We start from the raw sequence: 27,636 nt of genomic DNA, 5'->3' as shown, positions 1-27,636 counted from the left end.
AAAACTGTGACATTTTCCATGTGCTTTGATAAAAGATCCTCTTCAAAGAGCCCATTGATTGATATATGGAGCACAGTGGATGCATCTCCACAAATGTGAAATACTCTGAATAATGGCTGAATACTGGTTTGATTGGTTTTTCTTACTTGGGGAAAATTATGCTAGATTAGCTTTGCCTTTAATGACATTGTATGCTTTACTTTTCATACATAGGCTTGTTTTTATATCCCGTGTTTAACAAAGACAGCCCATTTTGCTAAATGACTCAAATCCAGTTTCATCCCGTTCACCGGGAGCTTTTACAACAATTTCTACAATGACTGAAAAACCATCTACTGAACCCTCTATGTGTCTATTTTTCATCATATAATTTGTGAAGCTGACATTTACAGCACAGCACTAAAAAACTTCTCATATGTGTATCAGTGAAATGAAAGTTTAGTTAATTATAGTTGTGAGTCAACTTAGTTTGTATAGTTATTTCTATAATTTCACTATTGCCAAATATACCTCATAGGTCTTTACAGTGTGTACAGCAGACAACACCATCGGTCCTTGTTGCCTAAAACATGAAACCTAAACATATTTGTGTTTCAGATGGGTATATATATATATATATATATATATATATATATATATATATATATATATATATATATATATATATATATATATATTAGAAGAGAAAAGGCGGTGGAGGCAATGCTATGCCGTGGCCACATATGGCTGCTAGTTGAAGTGGGCCGCTGGTGTTTATTGACGTTGACAGAAGTAGTAGGATGAATTCTGAAGTGTACAGGGCTGATCAGACAGTGCAAATTGATATTGAAAAGTGCAAGATTGTCACTTGATCTCAGCCCAATAAAACGTGCTTTTCAGTCACTGAAGACAAAACTGAAGGGCAGAGAAGCCCACAACACAGCAGCAACTGAGGGCAGCTGTGGCCTGGCAGAGCATCTCACTGGAGGACACGCAAAATTTTGTGATCTAGATGGGTTTTAAATGTCAGGTAGTCGCTGACTGCCTGACATTTAATTAAAAAGAATAATTACATTTAAAATATTTTTGTCCAATTAGTTTTGAGCCTCTGAAAATACGACTATTAAATATTTAATGTGATACTTTTGTAAAACCCCTTCTGCTAACAGTAACAACTATCAGATTTCATGGGTTTTTTCCCCCAAAGATCTGCTTAATGCTTTCTCCCTCCGACACCCAAATGAAACCTCTGTCCAGCCTCATTCATGTCTTTCATGTAAAACAGCAGATCGAAGCACTTTGTCCAAGACAAGTTTCTTCTGGACAAATCCACACAGTGTGAGTACATTTTTTTAGAGCACAGCAGGATAAAAGCTGGGAGTCGTGACTTAGCCACTTAGCCACTGCCTTTTCATGTGTGTGTTTTGTGTGTGTTTGCCTGTGTGATGTTAAACATGTTAAGGAGAATTTGAGGCTCTGTTGATGAAATGTCAAGCAGCAAGGGGCTGACCGAAGGAGGTTTAAAACAACTGAAGGGTCAAAATGATCTGTCAAAGGCTCGCAGTGATGTCAAAACCACTTTCCTTGTATTTTTTCACAACTTTTACGCTTTCTTTTATAGAATCTATATAACATGCATTATTAATTAACAGTTATCAATAACGTATTGAATTTAATTATTCGGTCCCAATTTCCTCCACTTTTGGAAGCCACCATTTAAACAGACTCCCCGGATGACTCTCCAAATCCTCCTCATTCTCTGCCTATAGCCCCGGCCATTGTTGCTCTATACGATGGCACTGCTGACCTATACGAATAGACTAAAAACAGCCACGCATTCATCGCCCGCATCTCTGTGACTGCGCTCTATATGATCTGCTGAGTCGACAGGCCCCATAGGGTTACAAAGAGAGAGAGAGAGAAAGAGAGAGGGAGGTAAGGGGGTGGGCGTGTGGGGGACATGGAACGCGAGCAATGAGCCCGTGCGTAAATTCGCAGTTGCGCGTGCACAAACCGTTTTTACGCACGACGCCAGGAGCGATCATTTTCTCACCTGCGGCAATTTTCCCACACTTACCGGATGTTTTCCTCAAGCTACCTTCAAAATAAATGTTGAGGGGGCTCCACATATTAGGCGTCGATATGATTAATATACAAAATACACTCAATATTTGCGAAGTGATTATTTTATTTATCTTCTGTAAGCAAAATTTACTAACCTCAGAACTTAAAGCTTATGACTTCAGAATGCTTGCTGCTGATGCTGTGAAAGTGATTCAGTAAGTTGTAAATTTGTTTGAATCAGAATAAACAAGCAGGAATAAAAACAACACTAACTTGAGGACTTAAAAATGTAATTGAATATGTCGGCAAGTTAGCTTCTCTGTGACAAGCTGATAGAAGATTATATATATATATATATATATATATATATATATATATATATATATATATATATATATATATATATATATATATATATATATATATATATATGTTCTAAGAGTATAAAGAGCTAGTGTTGTACTTTAATTTTGAAGAATTTAGCCGGAAGACATCGGTCATGTTCCTGTCCTACTTCAAACACTCACCGCTTTCACGTCATTGGAAAAGAAGGGCACACGCGCACACTAACGAGCATGAGCATCCCGCGTGAACGCCAGTATAAAAAAGAACCTCCAGGTTCAGACCAAAGTCTATGCAAACGGCATTTAGATTGTGAGGAGTGTCAGCAGCGCATCCAGGTAAGATGACCCGGAAATTTCCTGCTTCAAAACTTTCCCACGGGGTGGTTTAATTGATTAAACGGGCCTGATTGGTCCTATTGCAGATATGAGAAGGTGGAGGTTAAATTTATACAGAAATAAATCTCAAACAGAAACTGTTGCTGTGATTTTAAAAACTACTCCAGACATGCTGCATTTTAATGCCTGTACATATTCTCATTCATGCTCTTTATCTCTCTTTACTCTAGAAATGAATAGAGTCGTTAGAGCCCACATGACCTCACCTATGATGTTCCCTAGAATGGACACTGCTCCTTTCTTTAAGGTGAATTCACACACTTTTTATTTGCACTCATAAATGTAAAGTGTAAACATGCCCAGCTTCACCCATTCTCCGTGTCTCCCCCCGTGCGCAGGTGACTGTTTTTGAGCAGGAGCATTTCCAGGGCAAGTGTCTGGAGTTCACTTCTGAGTGCTGCAACATCCACAACTGTGGTATGGACAACATCCGCTCCATCCGAGTGGAGAGTGGAGCGTGAGTCACACAGCCTGTACGCCTGCAAGTCTCTGTGGACAGCTGACTGTGTGTGTGTGTGTGTGTGTGTGTGTGTGTGTGTGTGTGTGTGTGTGTGTGTGTGTGTGTGTGTTTATGTAATTGTGTCTCTGTGATACAAGGGTAGAGAATGAGGCACCCACTACCAAACATGCCACCACGAAGGCCACTGCATCCTACATGAAGGGTTCACACACCAAGGCAGTAATGGGGGGTGAAAAGGAGTCTTTTATTTTAAAGACATTCAAATTGCTTTCACCATTTCTGGCTTTAAAGGCTGTTATACATTCCTCATCATTTATTCTTTAAGGCCACATGAGTGGTTTTATTTTTATAGCTTGCTGTGCACCTTTTTTTAATTGCTTGTATGTGAAGGTCAGTGTCAGGATCTCTCAGATAAAGATGATGCTTTTAGAAAGAACTATCTGTTTAGAGTAGCTTTAAAAAATGATATCCATTATGTACTACCAGTGCTGTTATAATAACCTTTCGTGAAGCTTTACTGGACTGGAAACACTTTGTGCTACTCAGATATTTCAATTTCTTAATGAGTTTAGATATTTTAGAGCAGGGATGTCAAACATAAGCCCTGGGGGCCCTAATCAACCCAGCAAGGACGAGTCCACTGGACAGCTTTGTGAAGGACTGTGCAGATTTTAAACTTTTTACTGTATTTTCATAGGTTTTACAGCTTCTTCTATTCATAAAGACCTCCTCTGTTGTCCTTCGTACTACAAAGTAGTGAATTAACAGGCAATAAACTATTATCTACTGTAAAACTTCATTAAAAGTGTGAATTAATAAAAACTTTATGTTTTATAAATATGGGGCAGTCTAGTTAATGAGCTACCAGAACTTTTACAGTAATTTTACACATTGATTATGGAAGAACTGAGACGTACTGTTGGAATTGCAATTTTATTTCTTTAATTCTACATTAGTTCATCTCAGGGATTAAATATTTAGTTCAGTGTCCTTCACTAGTCCGGCCCACTTCAGATCAAAGTGTATGTAAAACAAGTTTGACATCCCTGTTGTAGAGTTTGGAGTTATCCGTGGTGAGAAGTAAGTTGAGTACCTGCTTTGAAGTACTTGAGCAGAGTATTTCTATTTATGTGAGTTTATATTTCTACTCCTTTTGGTATCAAAATATCGTGCTAATTTTCAGCAACAAATAGATGAACGTGCTGACTACCCAACCATCATAAACCATTAAATAACCAAGTACAGAAGTTGTAAAGGAATCGTCTATTTAAGAGACAAAAATCTGAATTACATTTTAAAATTATCCTCTTGCCTGTGATGCTCCGTGTGTATGTACATGATTTTTCTTTTAATTATAATGAAATGAGTTGCTTGCTTTGTCCAAAGCTCCAGAAAATGCACTGGACTGTTCTCCGGACAGGAGCAATGGGCCCTTCCAGAAATCATGACCCAAACACAAACAAAACAAAAGCCACAAGCAATTTTGTTCTGAAAGATTTTATGTAGGACATATTTCTTTCATTCACCAGCCAAGAGTGGGTGCAGCTAGCTAACATTAACACAGCTGAAGGGGGACACCCTCCTTTCACACTGTCAGGTTAGAGACTCTTTCTTCTGCGCTGTGAGGTTAGCGGTGGAAGTGGACAGACAAGAAAACTGTTCACAACAAGGTTTGTGGATATTTTGGGCTTTTTTTTAAGACTTCATTTGATTTTTGGGTGAACTGTTCACTTATAATTGTGATTAATAACTTTTTCCCCCTCCATCTGGAGAAAAGAGTGATGTATTTCAAATCTTTCAAATTCCTTGTAGCTGTTTTTCGTCTTACCTAGCTCTCACTTTCTGACTTTTTAGTTCACTAGCTAACTGCTAACAGGTGTTTTTAAAGCCTTTATTGCAAAAGAAAATCTTGATAGTTAAGCACAAATGTACATTTGCAACATGTTGTTGAATACTGGGCTAAACTTTGCTGTAAAGTTCTGAAAAACTGAGCAGAGCCACACATTCAATCAGTAGCTCCTGCTGTTTTATCATTAAAAGGACTGCTCCACTTTTCATTTTCCACTTTAAAGGACACTTTACAGGTTTAAATAGTTTTACACTGTCATGATACATTTATCTTAGGTTTAAACTCAGCCAGCCCAGGAGTAATCAGTAGCCCTCACCATCCTGACTCGTGGATTCAAATATTATGTTCTTGGTTGAGCATGAACGTGTGTGACATTTCCGTCATTTGCAGATTTGTTTGTGTTTATGTAAAACATAACAAGAAGCTCATTTTGATCATATATTCTTAAGGACTTTAATGTGACCCACATATTTGTTCCTAAAATGTATAGAAATGTGTCAGTTTTATCAGTGTCAGAAATGTGTCAGAAAGTTTTATCAGACTCACAACTTGAACTGTGAGGCTCAAGTTGTGATTCCTAAAGGAAAGTGTAGTCCCTTCCTCTGTAAATAATGCAGCTGTCTGCTGGTGATGTCTCACAGGATCAGAAAGTCTTTGGACTTCTCTTAATTTAGGAGCAGAGCACTAGATGTAACGCTCTGGGACATTTATGCATGTATTTATTCTTAACGCTGAGTGTAAGAGCAAACTTGTGTCTGACGCACTTAGGACCAAATCGTTGCTGCTTGTATCTTCATACGTAACCGCCCAGGCCTTAGTCATGGTGTGTAAAGCCTGCCAGAGTAGTGATTCTCCAAACACATGCTGCTTTCGCCAGTTCTATCTTATCAGTGGAAAAACACACTGAAAAGTAAAAGATGGTGAGCTCTGCTTTTCACTAACAGCGCAGTGTCAGCTATTTGTACTCCCTTCCTCTGTGCAAATGTGTTACTATTTTGTGGGAACAAAAGTGGGGACTTAAAACTATATACCAGTTTTTAAATTGCGTTGATAGGCCACGTAAAACCAGAGTCATGATAAAAAAAAATATACGCAATGTTTTTTCCTGAATACTATCACTATGTTTACTGCAGGAAGAAACACTAAAACTGCGTTTTCTAAGGAAAGCACCCAGAAGCACTCTCTGCTTGCGAACAAAAACAAAGAAACCCTTTCCTATTGATGGAAAATTTACCATGTCGACCAATCAGAAAATGATTCTATTAATTCAAGTCACATGCACAATAGTCCCCGTTGGTCACTTTTATCAAAAGGCACAGACTATTGAAAAATGGGCAATGTGACAGCGCCTCAAAAAACTCTCTCGGTTGGCCTGGGGAGGGTCAAGTAAAGTTCACTTAAGTGTTTCTATCAAAAATACTCCTCAGTATTTTGGTTGCAATTTTTATCTAAGACTAATTTAATTACAAATAGATACTTTTTAAAAACATTGTGTTGCAGTGGTGCAGTAAGCACAGAAAAGAACTTTATCTGCCTGAGCTGGAGGCGGCAGAGCTGAAGATGCTTAGATTTTTGTTGGGAGTGACCAGGAGGGACAGGATCTGAAATGAATATAACCGAGGATGTAGAGAGCCAAGGCTGAGGCCATGTTGGCATGTGCAGAGGAGGGCTAGAGGATATACTGGACAAAGGATGTTAAAAATGGAACTGCCAGGCAGGAGAAACGAGGAAGACCACAGAGAAAGTTTGTAGATGTATTGAAGGAGGACATATGGGGTCGGTGTAACAGAAGAGGATGCTAGGTTCAGGGGGAGACGGAGGCAGATGATCCGCTGTCCCTAGCATCCTCTAAAAGGAATAGCTGAAAGAAGAAGATTGTAGAGTAGTGATCCAAATTTTTAGACTATTTAAAATGAACTACAGGAGAGTAAAAATACCATCAAACATTGTAGCTTGATTACTTCCCCTTTTATCTGTGTTGATATACATTCTTTCAGATACATTTACACAACATTATCTGAACACTGGGGGGAAAAGTTGAGCTGAAACTTCTTTTAGTTTGTTGATACATTTTTTATGAAGTATTGATTTGGGTACAAAATCCCATTTCAGAGCAGGTAGGAAAAAACACTGACAGCTGTTTGGTCAATAAAAAAAACAGAAGTTGCAGTGCATTGTGTTACGTTCTCTCCATTGTCTTTAAAAAATGTATGTTAGTCAGACTCAAGACAGGCAGTCTTTTATTCACAACTTTTTCTTTCTCAGACATCATTTGGTGGGGAAAAAACACTTTCAGGATTGTTTTTCACTTTTTGGTCCTTTGTCTTGTAGGAATAGGATGACATGTGGGACTGCACAACAATTTTATCCCTGGTGTTTTTGAAGTTCAAACATATCAAACATTCAGATCTCTCTGAATTAGTACGTATTAACGCATTCTTGCTCCACATTAAGTCTTGTTAATGGCTGATAACTCATTGTGGGAAAGTTACATAAGATGATGGCTGACCTGTTGGTTGTAAATATGAGTTCGAGAATTCTGTTTTTAATTTTGCGTGTGTGCAAAAAAACAGAAAAAAAAATCCAAAATAGGACACTCACAGCTTACGACATGATGCATCAGCACTCATGAGGCTGACGAGCAGGCCCTCTCATCCTGTCTGATGTCACTTGTCTGATTTATGTTCAGACTGATTTCAAACTGTGCTGATTACCATTTTTGCTCTGATATTTTTACCTCTGCCACTCTTTTTTCCAGCTGGGTGGGTTTTGAGCACCATGATTTCCAAGGCCAGCAGTTCATCCTGGAGAGGGGCGAGTACCCCAACTGGGAAGCCTACAGCGGCTCTCTATCCTACCACACTGAACGCTTCATGTCATTCCGCCCCATCTACTGTGCTGTGAGTAGCAGCAGAGGGAGGAAAGGGTTGGGGGATACAAAAATGAAAGGGTACAAAATAAGCGGGAGTGAGAGAGATGATGATAGTGAGTGACAGAAGGTGCAGTGAGCCACACAGCGGGTGACTGAGACAGCTCAAAAATAGAAATCAGACAGCTCACAGCTAAATCTGTGCTCCCTCTGCGCTAACATTAGTCTGTTTCTTTTTCTCTATTTCCAAAGTCTCACCACAGCAGCCGTATGATGATCTTTGAGAGGGAAAACTTCATGGGGCGTTGCACCGAGCTGTGTGACGACTACCCCTCCCTGGAGGCCATGGGCTGGTTCATGCCCGAGGTGGGCTCCATGCATGTGCAGTGTGGCGCGTAAGTTAGACACGTTCCTCCTTAATTCTTCAAGTTTAAGTAAAAGCCAACATGAGTGGCTTCAAAGATGCTTGCTCTCCAAGTGCTTGCACATTGGGGATCATTGGGCATCTCTTCATAATGTTTCCATTACAATATAAAATACTTTGGGGAGTAAATAAAACTGATTTGAAAGCAGCTGCATAGATAGAGGAGAACAAAATCCATTAAGAACTGAGACTAAAGACACACCCTGATTTACATGCTCAAGTCACTTTCACACTCCTGAAACGTCTAGAGTCGTTCTTTCTTACATGACTTTTCTTGTGTGGTATTTTCTCTCAACTCGAAAGGCTCAATTTGTTTTGATGAGGAAGTTTTGAGGTATGCAGGAGGTAGGTCACATGATCCACCATGTCACCAGATTATCTGCTAAACTCTCAAATGGGCCTGACTGTACATTATATCTTTAATTTGTGCCTCCTCGTCTCGTCTCCACCTTCTGACTGTGACCTAGAAATGATCTGAGATGTCAGTACTGAAAATTGTGTCAGTTACTAAAATGCACCGGAGAGGAGAGAGAGGAGGCTGCAGGTCTTACAAAGACCAAGTGTTTTTACCTCGGATTTTTTTTAAAAAGAATATTTTGTTTTAATAGGTTGTTTCAGTGATTTAAGGTGGTCAGCTATGTGACCAAAGCTTCTGTCCTTCAACTTTTCTGTGTAATTTAAAAAACAAAGTTTTCTTTTGATAGAGTAGATCACAGTTACATCTGAGATCATGAACTACAGCACTATTACAATTGTAGCTAATAAATTCATGATCGTGTTGTGTCACATCATGTTGAATTGACATTACTTTAAAATAAGCCCCAATTGCAAATATGTCTTAAATGCATGTGTGAAAAAGGGCTTCACTGTCAACATTCCGAGCAAGACTTTATTCCCTTCCAGGAGACATATTTTTATTTTAAAATACACGCTTAGTGCTCTACATTTCACACATGAGCTTCAACAAAAGGTTGAGAGAATAAAACTGAGGCTCTGTTCCAAGTTATCTTTTTGAAACGTGGATCGCAGAGCAGGAGATGCTTTGCGTCAGCAGTGCTGTCAGTGATGTTTAGGTGAAGATGCTCGCCGATGCACACTCTGTGCAGTGTATTAGGGAGTTAACAGTGCAACAACTCAGAAGAGAGGAGACTGTAGAGTAAATATATAATCCAAGCTTAGATCGTACAGTAGCCGGAAGTCAGTCAACAAAGCAACAAACGGGCAAAAACAAAGAAGAAAAAGTGAGAAATACTAGCTGCAGAACGCTGCAAAGTCTGAGTGCGCAGAAGTAAGTAATTAGCTGATGAGAAGCAGGTTCGACTAGGTAAACACAGATGATGCTAATGTGGGCGGGGCAGATCATTACAAATGTGGAAGAACTAACAAAACGGGGGAAGTAAAACTTTCTGAACACAAAAATATCCCTAACCGCGACGGGCAGGTGATAAACTCTCTAGCATCTGGTCTGATTGTGTCAAACATTTGCGCTGTCACGTGTATGTATGGCATGTGACGTATAGAAAGGTTCAGAGAGCTACTTTCATCTTTATTTTGTGTTTTTTAGCAGCTTTAAAAGGATGACACAGTTATTTTTAACACAGTTAACAGAGACGGTCGTGTGAATCAGGCAACTGCTTTGGCCAACTGGGAAATATCTCAGCCTGTAGCGTGACATTCAGTCTTTTCTAGATGTCCATGTTTCCCCTGGGGTGAAGTGCAATATCTTTTTATTATCCTCTTCAGCCTGGCCTCTGCTCTTTTCTTTATGACTGAATGTCTGCAAAATAAAAAAACATTTTAATGAGCATGCTAAAATATGAAGGGTCTACACGGTCTGCTTATCAGGGTAGCGGCTCGTGTGCCGATGTGACAACCTCTCACATTTCTGGTGTGTCCTGTCATATCAACTGCCGGACTTTGGTGTTATTTATTATGAGTGTCACAGCCTCAAAGAGCAGCTAACATGACATATTTTTGTTTACACATTTCCACTGAATTCGTCATGACACATTTGTTATTTACGACGATTTTTCACCAAAACAAGCCCTCAAATAAAATTGGCATACGGTTATGTGCCTGTCACAGATTTGTTGACTAATCACTAAAATCATATAGTTGTGCAGTAATATCAAAGATATGTTTGCATTCATTTAGTCATCCACATAGTGACTGTTCTTAATGAATCTCCTCCTCCTGCCTCTGCGTTTCCACAGCTTTGTGTGCTATGAGTACCCCGGCTACAGAGGCCAGCAGTACATCATGGAGTGTGAGAGGCACAGCGGAGATTACCAGCACTGGAGGAACTGGGGCTCTCACTGTCAGACTCCAAAGATCCAGTCCATCAGACGCATCAGGCACTGAGAGGCGGCAGATCAGGACAGCAGCAGCAGAACAACCTGGGCTCTGGCTAACACCTGTGTGTTCAAATTTAGGGGCCCAAATCATTAACCTACAGTTCTGTGACACAAACCATTAGTGATGTAGCAGCTACCTCTTTATTCCAGCACGTGTATTTGTTGCTCTCAAAGATGAAGTGTGTTGTTTTCCATCCATCCGTTTACACAATACAGGCTCACGGGACGGTTGGAGCCTATCCCAGCTTACATGCGACAAGAGGCTGGGTACACAGAAAGACAAACATTCAGCTAACTTCACAAATATGTCTTTGGATCACGGTACAAACCAGAGAACCTGAAGAAAACCTCATAGGCACAGGGAAAACATGCACACTCCATGCAGAAGGGACCCAGCCGGGCGGTGGATTCAACCCCTGGACTACCTGCTCCACTGCTACCACTATGCCAGCTACGGTTTTCTTTTGGTACATGTAAAATAAAGATCAGAGTGAGAATGTGTGATGTTATTCCTGTGTTGTGTGTGAATGCAAGACAGTGTTCGGTGTCGAATCAGCTGATCTCCAAAGTGAGCGAGGTGACAGGACAGTAACAAAAGTCAGTGAATAATAATGACTTGATCGCATACTAGACTGTGCAAAACTATTAAGGTGTCAGTCGTACCTGAGCTGAAGAATCAGCTCTACGTGTGTGCACGCCTACAAAGTGTACCAAGTGTACCTCGTGGCGCAGTAGCTCATCCAGATCAAGGGCCACTAAAATTCACAGGTTATTGTAACGTGTGAAGTACAGAAAGAAAGTGGTACGATTTCTTATTTGTTTTCACTCATGCACAAACAAAACAAAAAAATCCAATCCACTGAGAAGTCAAAGAGGTCCACAAACAGCCATATTTGTCATATTACTGTTGTTACAATAGAAGCGCCAGAAAGGCCCCAACCACACCTCCCTCATGTGGGAGTCAGCTAATGGAACCAGTCCCTCCATGATCACAAACACTAAGCTCAATATCATCACAAAATAACAGGATAAAAGTGTTACACGGCATGTGTGGCAGTGAGATTTCAAGCTATTGCATCATTTTGTATTTTTAATATTTTTTATTATTATTTTATATTTGGAGTTCAATATGAAGAATCGTATGTTATGGCCCAGGTTCATGAACACTCCTAACCTAACTCAAGACATAATTTTGCCATAAATAAACCTAATTACAAGATTTGTGTATAGATGGTACAGAGGCACATACAAACACTTATATGAACATTATAATCCAGACAAATACTCTAGGATGAGTAGTGATACTAGTGCCCAGTCAACAAATAAACTTAAGATGACAATTGTGTTTAGGTTTGATTCAATTCTGCCCAATACTGTAGGAGGAGCAGTGATTTTGTGAACTGTGAACAGACTGACAAGTGATAAATACCTCGTGTGGCACTGAAGTAGCCTATTATTTATAAAAAAAAATATGCTGTGTGACAATAATTGCAAGCCAATTTACTTCAGTCTTGCTGTTCCTTGTACTGGTTACACTCTGGTTACATTTTCAGGTTTCCATGGCAATGACTAGCTGTCACCACTACCTTAATATAAAGTCAGTGACTTTGACAACACACCACCCACTTGTCAGACGTAAACATCACAGTCAACAATAGTTTGATTCAGCACATCTTTTTACTTAAAACTGCATGTTTATACTGGAGAAAAGCACAAAATACATTCTCAGGGTCAGAAATTACATAAACTGAACAACATCAGCACGGCGATAATGCAGCTAAGCCCTCTAAAACACTTGCAATACCATATAAAGTTGAATTAAATGTCATACATCCACCGTAGGATGTTGATTACATTCCTTCCTCCTACAGTTGGTTAAAATAGAAATCTGTACCTTGATGAATAGAGCTGCTGTGGTTCAAGTACATCCAACCTTTATATATATATATATATATATATATATATATATATATATATATATATATATATATATATATATATATATATATATATATATATATATATATATATATATATATATATATATATATATATAGAGTAAGGTGCAAGCCTAGGTGTTTCTGCATGAAAACACCTAGGCTTGCAGTTAGGGAATACAGAGTGCTGTCCAGTAAATCTAAAGTTACCTCGGAAAACATAAAAACAGAGTAAAACAAAAGACATTTAAGTAAAAGAGGCACAGTAAGAACAAGTTTTGGTATATATACACAGCAAAGGCTGCACAGTGATGTGCAGAATTCCCTCACGTTTACAAGGCAAATAGCTGACTTGATGCAGGTGAAATTTATGATGGTGAAGTTACAGCAAGTGTTTCTGCATGCCATGACGGCAAACCAGCCATAGATTGAATAACAGTTTAACTTAGACGTAAGTTTCCAGTCCAGAGGAACCGCAGTGCCTTAAACTCGTATTCTTTCTTATGGCCAGCAGAGGGTGACTCCTCTGGCTCCAAAGTATTGTCCAATATATTAACATTTGAAAGAAATTGACTGTAATGCTCACTCCATTTGTGACCACAGCAAACACTTTCAAGCATGATGATCCGTTTTTAAAAATACTTAAACTAAAATAGACTGAGTAAGCTTTAGGGTATGGAGACATTGTGTCAAGTCCCTACTTTACGACCATAGTGTTTCTTTGTCAGATCTACCTCTTGCTTGTTACATCACGATTTCTTTTTTTCTTTTTTTTTCAGAAAACATAAAAACATGATAATGCCTATGATTATAATATTGAGTTCAGGGCTCTAAAGGGGACTCCACTAACAAAGGATGTCTTCAAGGCACTCACATCCATCTTTTAAATAGCCTACACTTTAACATCTTTGGGAGTTTAGCCGTCATTAGAAATAATCATTCAGCACAGAAAAGCAGTTACTGCATGAGCAAAGAGGTTTCTATGTTAGACCCTTTGATACTATATTGAAATGATACTGTATGTATATGCAGGTTCAAAAAGCATATTTGGCCCTTTACTGTTTTGACATGTACAAAACACTAAGTTATGTATGAGTGTTTCTTCATCTAATGTCCCTTTGAGAATGGAATTAGTGGGTTTGCATTTGTAGCACTTTATTTTAGAGTGCATGAACCTCATCTGGACTTAGCATCGTCTTCGGCTAATCAGCAACTTCTAGCAATTATTAGCAGAGCAGAGTTCACAGACACAATGCTAATGTACTCTCAGCTTTAACATGCACTGTGCAACTAGTGTCTGGAATGCCCACCGTATCACCTGCTACAAACCAAGATGGAGCAAGTAATGTTGCAGGGCTACATGCTAATGTTAGCATATAGCTCGTGTGGCTGTAGTCCTTTCAGTTTGTTTGTTTCTGAATATTATTTTAGATTTCTAAAATCTATACCTTACTGGGATTAGTCAGAAAAGACTGAACTACGCACATGCTGAATGCTGCACTTCATCAAACATATATTCAAGCTCATCTTCTGCATCTCACAGCAGACAGCTTCTGACAATGCCTTGTGTGATTCCAGATTCTCTGACTAATGTGCAAACACTATTAAATGAAATACTGAAATTATAAGGAATTAAAACAACAAATATGGGGCTTTTTTATGTTGCTTACAAGAGGCAGGCTTGTTTTTCTATCAAAACACGCTTCACCTTGTGATTAAACTCAGAAAATCAATTCCTTCATTTTGTCGCTTGCTTTCAACTCTTTCTATGCAGATTTTTTTTCAATAATAAACAACAAATTCTCATGAAGAAGAAGCACAAAAGCAAGTGAAATGCTCTCTGCACTTATCATTTGGTTAGCCAGTCTACATAGAAAGAAAAAGGACTCAATTTTTTGGTTTTATCCAGAATATGCTGATGTGTTATAACAATATAGCCGTTAAAGCTGGTGTACTTTTCTTATTGATGATTGTAATTTCACTTAAGCAGTTACCTATAGCTTTCCTTCAAAGTTAGAAAACTATATAAACTATCGGGGCTTTTTCTTAATTTTTATATTTTCCACTGAAAAACAAAAATTTACAGAAATATTAATGAATAAAAGAGCGTCCAGTGCTATTTTAACTCTTCCTCTCCTCTTCTCATATCTCTCCGTCCCTCTCGTTCACACGGGCGTCGTCCTGTCCACGGCCCTCGGCTCCTCTTCTCCTGGCTCTGGGTGAGTTAGCTCCCTGATACCAACCCTCTTGGTCCCTTTCCTCCCCGTCCAAATTTTGCACTACATCACAGTCGTCTTCCTCCCTCTCATCTTCTCTGTCGTCCTCCTCGCTCCTCTCCGAGTCGGACTCATCGGAGTTGTCCTCTTCCAGGTAGCGGTAACCTTTGACCTGAGGACAAAAAGAATTAGTTGAATTAGTTGCTCTGATGTCAAAACCCGTTTCTAGCTTAGTATGCAGTAGCATTTTTCACAATAAAATGCACTGATCCTTGGATTACCTTCTTCCAGAAGAAGGACAAATCAGTTTTTAGCAATTCTAATCTAACCACATAACAAAACGCTATAGTCTACTTATATAAAACGCTTATGTAAGCAGACAATCTCTCAACAGCCTGTTCTATCTACTTCTTTTGGTCTGCCATCACTCAGAAACCTCAAAATAAAACTTCCATTTACTTTAATGTAAAACAAATAAGATCCTTCAAAGCTTGATTGAAGCGCCTTTTTATATTTTTGCGTGAAAGGCTAAAATCTAAAATCAACAGAGAAGGAGTCAGCAAAATAAATCAGACTGAATCCACAAAAATGCCATCTCAAGGATTTTCTGTGTGCAAATACTTGTTTCTGATAGGTCACTGTTATACACAGCAAAATCCATGCATAGAATATAATACAAATATAACAACAACCATGTGTATTCAGTGACTTCACACATGTTTAAATAGTGGCACGGACTTGATAGACATGTAATATTATTTTCAGATATTGTCCTAAAGGACACCTTCATGGGTAATACTGCTCATACATTTGCAGATAACTGTAAACTATGTTTGAAAAACTAATTTGCCTTTGGTGTGAGTTTTTTTTCTACAAAAGATAATGAAGGAAAAAAAGGGAAAAATAATGAGCTTATATCTACTCATTCCTCTTCAAAGAAAAAGTTTTTACAGACTGCATGGGGGAGTTTTTGGCATGCCCCAAAGTAATTTCAGCCAGAGCATAAGAAAAATAATCAGCTGCCTCTTAATTAGGGTTTCATTTTTGTCAGATGATCAGAAATACAGGAATATGCATGGATGTCTGTCAAATACGGTAACATGCACTAATTGCCTGTATTGTCTGCTTACAAACACAGCCACCTCCCAAAGGCCCACAGAGACCTTTATGATATGTTCAGTTCCATATCACAGAAAGACTCTGATTGTTGTTGAAATCTAAAGAAACGATGACAGCTCGTGCAGAAAATGCGTCACTGCTCAGTTTGTGGTGTAGTTGATAAACAACACTGTATTTAATCTTCTTTAAACAGACTATTTTTTGCCTGCTGCCTTATTGCAAAACCAAAAATTCAGATCAATCAGAATATTTTTATTCTGATTTATGTATAATATCTAAGTATATCTTAAATCTAAACTAATATATCTTAAAGCCACTATAATATGTCCACAGAAAAGTCGACATACTCGACTCCACTCATGTTGATGAGATGACGAAGGAACATGAGAAGTTGGAGTCAGGTAGCAAAATGAGATCCTCGCTGCGTAGCTTCAGTTTACAGTCAATTAAATGTGAATTAAACATGAAGTTGGTCACAGCTGCATAATAAATTGCTACAGCTGTATTTTATTACGTGAGGTTTAACAGTGCTCAGAACGTTTCATATTTAGGGACACTTTTAATTAAATTGATAACATGGCACAATGTGACAAGATTTTGAATTATCTTTTAACCACACACACAGAATCTATGACAAGCAGAGAGTCTGGTGAAATTAAATGACTGAAACAACATATGAATACAAGGTTTTAAAGAGTGCCCCTGTGGCCATGGTTTGCATATTCCAGCTGCGTGCCTGTTTTATAAATTGACAGTGAAAACACTTCACGTGTGCATCTTCAATTATAGCCTCTGCCCTTCAGGTGGATTTTAGGAATTGAGGCATCCTCCAGCGTGATGTACTGAGACCGATTTCAAGGGGACAAGGAGGCGGATGGAGGACAGAGGAGATGAAATTAGAGAAATGAGAAAAGCATGCCACACCTGAGTGCAGCAGCTGATCAGCATTCTGCTCATTAATGAAACTGCACTTCAATCCAGCACTACTAAACCACTCCTTACTGGCCACTGTGATCTGTGTTTTCGGGATGAGCTCAGTAAAATTCAAAACGTGACCTAGGGTAACCTAGGGTAACTTCTCTGTCTTGTTATGTTTGAGTAATTTTGCCTGTAAGAATGTGGAAGCTTGGTAGGGGTTCTCTGCCATGTTCTAAACTGTTTTCCTGTGTTTGTGAGTAGCAGCAGAGCCTAATTAGTTTATAGTCTTCAATGTTTTTATGTTTTTAACACAGAGCTCCGATTTCTTTTTTCTTTTTTCATGGTTTTGGTGGCGGTGTTGGAGCAGAGGTCCAGGGGTCAAACCTTGGAGACCCTGAAGTCTAGCTTCCTCCTTATTTTATTCCCCTTTTTCCTTCTTTAATTATATAACTTGTTGACGTATAATGATTTATAGCAGAGGAGAGGCCTGTCCATTAGTTCTGACTTAAAGTTTTCTAGTGCCCACTATTCATGTTACACCTTGTGTCACCTTATACTTCAGGTAAAGACTATAACACACTGTGTGCGCAAAGAAACCTCTCAAGGTTCCCACTGAGTTTATCATGTCCCCAGCGCCCTGCATGCTCTAATCAGGTTTTTTTTTTTTCGGAGAGAAAACATGTCGGACAAACTCTCCTGCTGTGTGGAACGTGACAAAACAACTTTGATTTTCCTGAAAACATGCAGAGATCATGTTTGAAAAGGGCTCATTACAAAGACCAGATTCATGTATTGATCCTCGATGGACTGACTAGTTACCTTGTGTCGTGGCCGAGGGATGCGAGGCAGTCTGAATGGCACTCTCTTGGCCAGGCGACGCTCCATCACCCAATAGCAACAGCAAGCCAGCAACAAAGTGACTAGTAGTATGGAAAGTTTTGCCTTAAAGGAAAGTGAAGAAAAAAATAGGTTAGACTAGGAACAAAAAAATGGAGGGAAAAACTAACGACATAAACACCGAGTCACATACCCTCATAGGAAGACCATACCAAAGGTATACTATAAAGATGGCGATTGCCTGCCACCAGTGATAGATGGTGTAGACAAAGTCCAGGCGTTCCTTTTCTTCAGCGTACAGCATTCCGAGTAGGGCTGGAACACACAGAGGAACTCATGTTGTCACGTGTCATAGCTGTCATAGACATGCAAACATAGAGACCATGGATGATACTCACTGCTGACGCCTGTCTTGTTCAGGGCGGTGCCGAGTCCCCATAGCGCAGAGATCACTAGTAGAGGGCCCTCATACTTGAGGCATTTCGGCTCTGGAGAAAATGCCATGAGAACCACCACAAGCACTCCATGCACAAAAGCACCACTGATGAGACACACCCAGCGTGGAAGCCGTAAGAGGGAAAGGCTAAGGGAGGAAAAGATGGAGGCGGAGAGGCCGTAGACGACGATGAGAAGCCACAGTTTATTTAGACCCAAAGCACATACACCGTAAGACTGTTGAGAAAGAAGGGGGGGGAGACACATTCTTTCAACATTTTATGACCTGATTCACAACTCTGCTTTCTCTCATGACATCCTTAAATCCTACATCTTTACATCTGTATTTCCGTTTCTCTTTAACAAACTTAAACTACTGTACAGACAATCTGCATGAGTTTAGTACCAGGGTGAATCCAGAGATGGCAAACAGTGTCTCGAATCCACTGTAGATGAAGAAGGGGCAGAGCAGCCGCAGGCGGTAGTCCCTCAGGTGTTTGAAAGGCAGCTGAAAGATGTTTCCCCAGCCTATACTGCGAAGGTCGATCTCTTCTGTTGGGCGGTAGGCGGCCCCACACAGCCCGAGGAACTGTGAGTAGCAGCACACAGAGATCACTTTATTCAGAATAATTTTCAATGGAGCTTGTGCTTCAGTTTGTTTTTGTCCCATGGTGAGGTTTTAAAAAATGTCTAAGAATAGAACAAACACAACAGATGCCTGAGAGCAACATTAGCTCTTAAACTAGCAGCTGGTACCCAGTTGGTACAGACTAAAGCCAGTGAAAAAGTGTTTTAGCATCTATTAGCTTGTTTTAGTTTACAGTCTCATCACTTTCATCGTTTCCAGCAATTCCTCGAACAAATTGTAAGCCAAATGGATGCTAGCTTCCCAGCAAGAATCCCAATTCACTGACTTTAAATACCAGAGGTCTGAGGTGTTTTCCAGTGCTTTGTTCATATCTTGCAAGTAGCCACAAGAACGGTTATAAAACGTCTGATTGGATCACCCTACATGGTATAATGTGAGCCTAACAATAATAGAATACTGTAAAACAACTAATATAGAACTTTCAAGCACATAAATTACAGCTAATGAATGTCGTAATCAACTCTGTTACAAGACCACCACAGACCTTATCTTTGGGGATGCCTGGAGTTGCGGCGCTCTGCTGCTTCTCTGTTTACGCTTTATAGTTTGCAGCTTTAGCTTTACAGTAGCTCTCCTGTGATTTCTTTTATAACATCAATCTGAACGTCTTGTTTATTGAATATTTATAGCTTCTTGTGGGTTACACATGCTAACTGTGAGAGAGGTTCTCAGCTGCACACAACATGCCATATTTTAGACATCAATACAGGTTTGAAAAAGGCTTAATTTTTTCCTTTATTTATAAAGATTTGATATTATCTAAGGATTAATTTCTCTTCTCTGTAAATCCAAACATTCTTAAGAAAACTTTGCAAGTCTTTTATCACATGTAATTCCATCTGAAATGGTTTCCTCAGAGCATTTTTACATTTATCTTTTAATGAGAAAGTGATGTACACGGGGATTTATAAGAATAAGATTACCGTTTCAGCTCGGTGTTAATTCCATCAGAGCATTTTTGGGTACCCAATTCAATTTTCTCTCAGTAATTTGCTCTTTGTTTTGGTTTTATATGCTTGTCTAGTGACTACTTATTAATGCTGATGTTTTATTGTTGTTTTGCAAGAACGTCACAACAGGAAACAGCGACACAGATTATACAAAGCCTGTCTAGATAATTAGAAAACAAACACCTAAACAAACTGAATGACCTCGAGTCTACGTGTTTATGTGCCTGTGTAGGAAGAGAACTTACAATGATCATCGAGAGGAAGGCGAAGCCCATGAGCACGCTCTCCACTTGGATGAGCAGCATGGAGCTTGGCAGTTTTTTCAGCACGGTGTTGTTGAAGCCGGGGATCAATCCGGTGACTTTAGCACCTGGTTTAGGGACAGGAAAGAAATTAGAAAATAACTGATGTCAGCCAAACAGCCTGTGTTAATCCTACAGACTGTTAAAGTGTCTGTCTGTACATTTAAGCAACAAACTGTACTTTACAGACTTTTATTGCAGCCGTACTTTATAAAATTACAAAAATGCTTTAAAAGTCTCTGAGTGGATGAAAGGCAGATAGGAATGCTGATTTAATAAAACCTAACAGAGCTGCAGACTGAAGAAAACAAAGTTCTTTATGCAGTTGTGATGTAAATCGAAGAGGTCAGCTACAGTCATGTGATCCTCTACCTCAGGTCTGTTTCCTCCTACTGTTAAAATGTGTGTTTTTTAGCCAGTAAACCTACTTCCACTTAATGAAAACATCTGAATGGGGAAACTGTGACACAGCCTGTCAGTTGGTGATGTTTCTCTTTAAGTTTCATTTTGAATAATACCAATGTTACCAACTATTTTTATTTTTTACCACCTGTTTAGTTTTGCACTGCTGATTTTAAAAAAGCAGCTGTGATCATGGTGCTTAACTAGTACTGAAAGTACTGTGCAAAAATCTTAGAGGCATGCAGCAATTTATTGAACCTGCAAAAACAGCTTGAACAGTTCTAGCCTGTAGGCTTTTTGAAGGACATTCAAAGCTCTACTTTGGCTGTTTCTGCCTTTTGTTCATTTCTCTGTCAACATGATCCCCACTGCTTTAATAATGTTGAGGTTCAGGCTCTGGGGAGACCAACCCATGATGTGTTTTTCTATCCAGTTTTTTTTTCTGCACTGGCAGTGCAGGGATCATTGACATGTGGAATAATTAGGTTGAATCATTACATCACTAGCAGTCTTTGTAGATAAGATTGAGTACTGAACATCAGATTTCAAATTTGCGCTGAAAGTTGAAAATACAAATTGACATTTTATTGCTTTTTGAAATTCACAAATCCAGCAGACACAGAACAATGTGTGGATATTTCAACCTGTTTCCAGCACCTGGTGAGATAACGAGCCTCCAGGTTTGGCTGTGGTTTGGTCTCTGAGAGAAGTGTGTGGCTCTTTTACAAGCCTCTTGCTAATTTTACTTTTAGTACTTGGATTAAACCAGGTAACAAAGTGGCTGTGTCAGCTTTTTCTTTTCTTTTTTTTTTTAATAATTACGTTCTGCCTAGTCAATATCAACACTCGGGCAACAAAGTGTTTGTCTATGATTACTCTGAATCCTCCAAACACTCCATAAGGCACTAGGGGAACTAATAAAGAGTAAGACGGGAAGACTGATGGACTTCCTCGTGTGTTTTTACAAAATAAAAAGCAGGGATGGGAGTTAAAATCTCTAAAATATAATTTGTTATAAATAGAAAAAGTTACATTAATTAACTGGTTTTAAATGACAGCCTCACAATTAACAGGATAGATTGTTTTCTTTTTTTGGAATGATGATGGATTTAGTTGAAAAGTTGATAAACATTCCTATTTCCCATACTCTTCCTCTTAATATTAACATGGAAGTAAATTTAACTTTTATTGTCCCGAGCTTATTATGGTGTATCTGTACTGAGTCGCTACTGGAAGTGAGGAGGCAAGTTTCTTTACCGCAGTGTTTCACTTGGGCGAGGACGTGGGAGTTATCATGGAGGTAAACGCTGTTGAGGACGAAGGCCATGGGGAACTCGGCGAAGACAAAACTCAGCTGACGCAGAAGAAAAGAAAAAGGTTTGCCCATTTGTCCAGCAAACAGTATGATATTAATAACATCATTAATGAGGGAAAGCTGAAAGACTCACATTGAAAATGATGTTAAAGACCGACTGGAAGACGATGATATAGCTGTGGCACGCTCCCTTTGGGAGCTTCTTCTGCTCCTGCACGTGCTCCTCCTTATAGTTGACGCATTCATAGTACTGCTGTGCCATCCTGCGCATATATGAGAGTGTTTATGGTGTTAGAAAACAAATTTAGAGGCATTTATTTTGTACTTATCTTCAATTAATCACACGAGCCCCTTGTCTCTGTGTATGAAGTGTTTAAATTGATCAAAACCACATAGGCTGTCTCTGTTTCACACTAACAACTACGCTTTGCCCTATAAATGCTCTATATTCAGGAGGTGTAAAGAACTCGAGAACAAGCTTTACATTCACATTTCCTCTTTTAGGATTTAGCGACTTCATAAAAGGCAAAAACACATCAGAGCATTAAAAAAAAAAGTATTCTGCCAGCAGCATTTATAATAAAAAGAAAGATCAATACAAACTGAACAGGCGGTGACAGAAAAAAAGATCTCAGCTTGTAGTCAGCGCAGCACGGCTCAAAGGAAATACAACAAAGAGCCTGGTAAATTGTTCTTTCAGTCTGCCGTTGATTAAACTGATACAAGGTTTTGTTACATCTGTTGATGAAAAGACATTTTAAATAATGCTCACTCGATGATGCTTTCTGAGAGCTTTGTTGTGCCGGAGGGACACGTGAAGTAGGGACAGGTATTCAGTGTCTTCATAAAGCAGCAGCTCTTATCATCCACATGAAACATGTAAACATTAGACCTTACATCTAGCAGAAATATGGAGCATTGCTCGATTAGCTACTAGGAAAATTGTGCCAGGCTCTAAAACTCCAGGAGTCCCATTTTTGCTTGAAGAGCTACAATAGCAAAATGTTCTTTACAGAGCTCTACTACTGCCTACACTTGAGATCTTCTTCTGTCGCTCTGTTAAATCCTGTAGCTACTCATGATAAACACGTAGTTTCAAGTAATGATGTCTGCATATAAACAAACAATTCCTGTGAGCCAAAAGTGTTTAGGGCTTCAGACTGCTCTAAACACTTTTACTGTAGTCTTGGCTGTTTGATGTCACTGTGGCACATGGATCTGGCTGTGACCACAGAGGCCTCCATTTGCTGTTCAAACCTTCTGCTCATGAGCAACTCAGACAAAAGCTGGGATAGAGACTAGAGAGAGGAGCTGAAACGGCGTGTTTCTCACAGAGGATGAACTGAAGAGCCGCACTAAAGCCTTTTTATAAGGTATTGTTTGTTTGTTTTTTCAAGATTTCAACCGTCCTCTCTCATCTAAAAGTCTGCTGACAAAGCCCACTACACCACTGTATTGTGCCTCCCATGGAGACTTTCTTGCTCTTTCTGCTAGTTTGTTTTACCTGATCGGCCCGTGATTGGCTCGCTTTTAAAAGAATGAATGAGGCAAGAGGAACAGCCGCTTTCTACTTCCTTCACTGGAATAGAATATTCTGAAAGGTTACTATAGTTTTAGGGGATTTTTTGTTTGTTTGTTTTTTATTTCTATAAATCTTAAGACGCAGCAAGGGTTAAGGAAGCACTTCCACCCACCCAAACTTCTACTTCTTCTTTCTCACCGTGTGATATAATTTCCCAAGGAGGCCCACAGGGGCACAATGGCCACACCGATGGCCACAGCCGATGGAACGAGGGTGTAGTAACGCTCCCAATAATTTGTAGAGACGAAGAGAGCGTAGATCCCCGAAGCCAGGAACATCATCCACTTGGTACCTAGAAACCTGGATGTGAGACAGGGTGTTTAAAGGAAGAGCAGGAACATTTATATAAAGACATGTTTTAAAACTTGGGTTTATGTTGCTACCTGATGAGGAGAGGCGTGTACAGGAGGCCTATGATCGGTGTGACATTAATCCCCATCAGCATCTTCTGGTCGATGTCCTGCAGGCCGAGGTTGCTGTACTTTACCTCACGGTAGGTCGTATCATAGTGGAGGATCAACTGCATCTGCAGGAGGCCTGTTGCACACATGTACAGGTACAGTAAATGTTCACGAGTATTCAAGATACCCTGTCTGTGTGTGCCTGTTTGCCAGTTTCAGCACCCCATCTTCAGGGAAACTCACCCATGTACACACTGTACACAATCATGGCTCCAATACTGGCTGCAACAACATTCTTGATGATTCCCAGCCTCTTCCTTCGATAGTATTTCTTCTCCTCCTCCTCCTCGTTGTAATCTGCCTGTGGGCCCAAAAACTCCTCCATCTAAAGAAAGAAGGACAAAAAGTTATGCAACACTTAAGCAGAGGCAGAGACGTGTTTATCAAATTAAAATCGGATTGTTCTGATCCGTAGTACACCAAAACTGATAACCAGAGAAGCTGGATTTATGAAGGTTCTCTGAAATCAGCTGAGCTCACCTGGCCCTGCACGTTGTCTTCGTGGTCCACATTGAGCATTTCGTTCACGTTGCCATTTGGAGGCACAACAAACTGATCATCATGAGGGATCAAAGCTTCATCGCCAGTTGCCTCCATCTGGTGACCAGAAGAAGCAGCACGCTATATTAATACTTCACTGCACCTTCTGCCATCATCGAAACCAATCGGCCACCTGCAGCCACCGTGGTTTTCAAGCTGCTGCACATGAACGAAACTCTAATTATAGATGCTTAAAGTTTTCAGAATCAAATTAACTGCAGACGTAAATATCATTAGTGTAATTACTATAATGTTGTATCAAACACACCTGACTCCAAATCACTTTAGATGCATTTTCAGATTTATTTTTAAGTATTTTGTTCATGTATTTTTGTTTTGAGTACTCTGAGACAAAACATAACTGGCTAATTTTAGCACATGTATTTATAGCTTTAAAACTGAACACGTTATAAAGTGAGATTGTGTTAAAATTCACAAAAATGCATACAGAAGCAGCATTACAGAAGCCATACTTCCTCTTAATTGTTTCTCAACACAACGTGCCAAAATGTTTTAAAGCTTGAAAAGCTATTTTAATACAAATATTAAGAAATCATAGAATAGGGGGTGGCAGTTATATAGAGGATATGTTCAGATAAGGGACTACTCACATTCACATCAGGATATGATATTTTCATTTATTTTAAAAACTAGCTGAATGAGTACTTTAACACGCGACTGTTTAACTTATTTTATCCAAGTTTTTATTTCAAGTGAAATTATTATACGTAAAAGTCCAACAAAATATTCACATTTAATGAAACATAAAAAAGACGAGCAGTGTGTGATGTTGTTTAAAGAAATTCAGTTTCAGTTGTGTGTCCAGAGCAGTATGGCAGGTTGACCTTCCCGTGCACCGTGAGCTGCACGTTTATTACGCGTGCCGATCACGGTGCAGCTACAAAAGTCCAAAACCTTCACATGTGTTTTTGGAGCTAAACGACTGCAGCGTTTCTAAACAACTAAAACTAACTACAACTTGCAACTCTTCTTACATTTGTATGCCTCTGTAATAATACTGGAATCACCACAAGCTGCAGTGCATTTTATAAAAAGCTGGTGACATTTATGACATCACTGCATTTTTTCCGCTTGTAAAGCCGTCCACTGTTCTATGCTGGACCTTTTGAACCAGTTCTGGTGTTGTGCCAACAACTGATTTCCAATGTTTCCAATGTGTTTTGATGTCTAATGTCTTTACGTATGTTGGCAGACTTTGGTGAACAGGATTCACACAGAGGTTATATATGAAATTAAGTTTTGCAAGTATCTTTATGAATCTGCATTATTGTACCTACATCATAACCAACTCGGTCTTTTTGGCCACTGTGCTTTTTTGTTGTTTTGTATAGATTCCTCTGGACTGTACATCTCTGCTGTTTACTCTTACTATTTATATCCTCCTGCATAGTTCGTGTGGAGTACCCATAATTTAATTGTGCATGTACAGTGAGGATTAAAGTCCTGTTTTATTGAACTCTCTTTATACAACTGTTATGTTAAATTGTTGCAGTTTCTGCTGCCCTCTTGGCCAGATCACTTTTTAAAAGAACATGTTTCCTTTCAGTGAGGCTTTTCAACCGAATAAATAAAGGATATAAAAAAGTCGCTTTGACAGCAGCTTCTACATTGTGACAGGAATGTTGTTTGTAGCTCAAAATAACTTGATGTCATTCATGAGGGATACATTTGACATATGTTTCACATATTAAAGGCCAACAAGTCAGTAACAGAAGTTTAAATACATGCAATCACTTTGTGGCCTCGCTCAGTCCCTGTGTTTAAGTTGTTAAGTGATAAAGTTTTCTGTTTTTGAATTAAAAACCTGCCGAATCAGTGGTGAGTACCATACTTGGTGATTCAAACCCCCAACAAGAGAAAATGAACTTGCATAGGATACAAGAAGTGTTCCTTTGTTTCTTTTAAATTGTATTTACATCACATTCCTTTGCATAATTAATATTATTCTTACTATTATAGGTTACCATTCACAGTTCATGGACTCCCCCTTCTCCTGTAATAATTACTGAAGTGTCTTTTGTTTCTTTTATGACTTTTTATGACCAGATTTATAAACTGCATTTTTATAAAAGCAGATGTGAGCCATCAAAACACCTTTATCGATAGAAAAGCGTGTCTGTCTTAACAAACCAGCCTCATTCACAAGCCTTTTGTTTGCCTGACTTCTCTTTTCCTTCCCAGTATGGAAACTATGAAAGTTAAAGCCGTGCGGGATGGTGTAACTGCGTTTAACCCCTTATTTCAGATTTCTTTGACAGCGTCATATTATGACCCTTGTTATTACTTTCATGACAGTTTGCATCCGGGTCTTGTTGACGTTTCAGCGTTTCAAAGTTATCAGTCAAACCCACGTTCATAAAACAATCACCACCGTGTTTTGCCATCTACCCTGAAATTCACTTACCGTGTCAGTGGAGCGGGGCTGAAGCAGAATGAAGACGGGGACAGAGACACACGGACATCCCCGCCCCTGTGTCCCTTTCAGACCCTGTTGTCGTTACTTCTCCTTTCTTATATTAGGTGCAGTATAAATAAAAAGTTTCGTGGAGGAAACGAAAGTTAGCTATCTTCACTTCCTCACTTGTGCCTGCTTCTCTTAAAGCCACAGACGCGCTTTTAGGAAACACGCCCCCTTCACGCTCTATGTGTATGTATGTGTGTGTGTGTGTGTGTGTGTGTGTGTGTGTGTGTGTGTGTGTGTGTGTGTGTGTGTGTGTGTGTGTGTGTGTGTGTGTATACATGTTTAGACGTCTTTGTGAGGACTTATGAGGGACAAAATGTTCGTCCCCACGAGTTGAAGGCATTTTTGAGGCTCAAAATGTGAGTTTAGGGTTAGAGTTACAATTAGTTTATGGTTAGGTTTAGGCTTATGATTAGGATTAGACATTCATTTTTGATGGTTAGGGTTAGGGTAAGCGGCTTGGGAAAGCATTATGTCAATGGGATGTCCCCACGAGGATAGCAAACCAGACATGTGTGTGTGTGTGTGTGTGTGTGTGTCGGAACTTTTAAAGAATTATTAATAATTATTAAGCGCGGTATCACGGGCTGGGGATGGCGGGGGCATGGGATATATAAAATTAATACTGAAGCAAACCGCTTGAAATCCACCGGTTATTATAATTCCGTCTCAGTTGCGCAGTTTGCAGTTCTGTTATAACATCACACGTGTTGTTCTGTTGAGCGGTGGGAGCAACAATGTCTCACACTTGC

The 27,636-nt window shown here is 39.4% G+C and overlaps 2 protein-coding genes across 3 annotated transcripts; one reads left to right on the top strand and one right to left on the bottom strand.

Annotated features, from left to right (window-relative positions):
• Positions 1–2,602: 2,602 nt before the first annotated feature.
• Positions 2,603–11,234, top strand: cryba1l2 (crystallin, beta A1, like 2). Of its 2 annotated transcripts, XR_013971544.1 has the most exons (7): positions 2,603–2,723; positions 2,954–3,030; positions 3,122–3,240; positions 7,851–7,992; positions 8,214–8,356; positions 10,599–10,801; positions 10,956–11,234. XR_013971544.1 is itself a non-coding variant. In XM_080881510.1 (6 exons), exons 2-6 carry the CDS (start codon positions 2,956–2,958, stop codon positions 10,744–10,746), a joined length of 627 nt encoding a protein of 208 aa, XP_080737636.1. In that variant the 5' UTR covers positions 2,603–2,723; positions 2,954–2,955; the 3' UTR covers positions 10,747–11,234. The 2 variants fall into 2 exon arrangements, 1 of the variants encoding a protein (XP_080737636.1); XM_080881510.1 differs by having other exon boundaries at positions 10,599–11,234.
• Positions 11,235–12,780: 1,546 nt separating this feature from the next.
• On the bottom strand, positions 12,781–27,023 carry unc93b1 (unc-93 homolog B1, TLR signaling regulator). Its single transcript, XM_080880548.1, has 13 exons — positions 26,828–27,023; positions 24,343–24,459; positions 24,046–24,187; positions 23,785–23,938; positions 23,540–23,701; positions 21,953–22,082; positions 21,762–21,858; positions 20,046–20,170; positions 18,608–18,790; positions 18,165–18,438; positions 17,960–18,081; positions 17,749–17,871; positions 12,781–15,064 (listed from the first exon to the last, which is right to left on the bottom strand). The coding sequence occupies exons 2-13, from the start codon at positions 24,457–24,459 to the stop codon at positions 14,819–14,821; spliced, it is 1,875 nt and encodes a 624-aa protein (XP_080736674.1). The 5' UTR covers positions 26,828–27,023; the 3' UTR covers positions 12,781–14,818.
• Positions 27,024–27,636: the final 613 nt, after the last annotated feature.

The sequence above is a fragment of the Rhamphochromis sp. 'chilingali' genome, assembly GCF_963969265.1.
Source record: "Rhamphochromis sp. 'chilingali' genome assembly, chromosome: 4".
In the NCBI taxonomy this organism is placed as follows: Eukaryota; Metazoa; Chordata; class Actinopteri; order Cichliformes; family Cichlidae; genus Rhamphochromis; species Rhamphochromis sp. 'chilingali'.
This window is presented reverse-complemented; position numbering and strand designations above follow the sequence as displayed.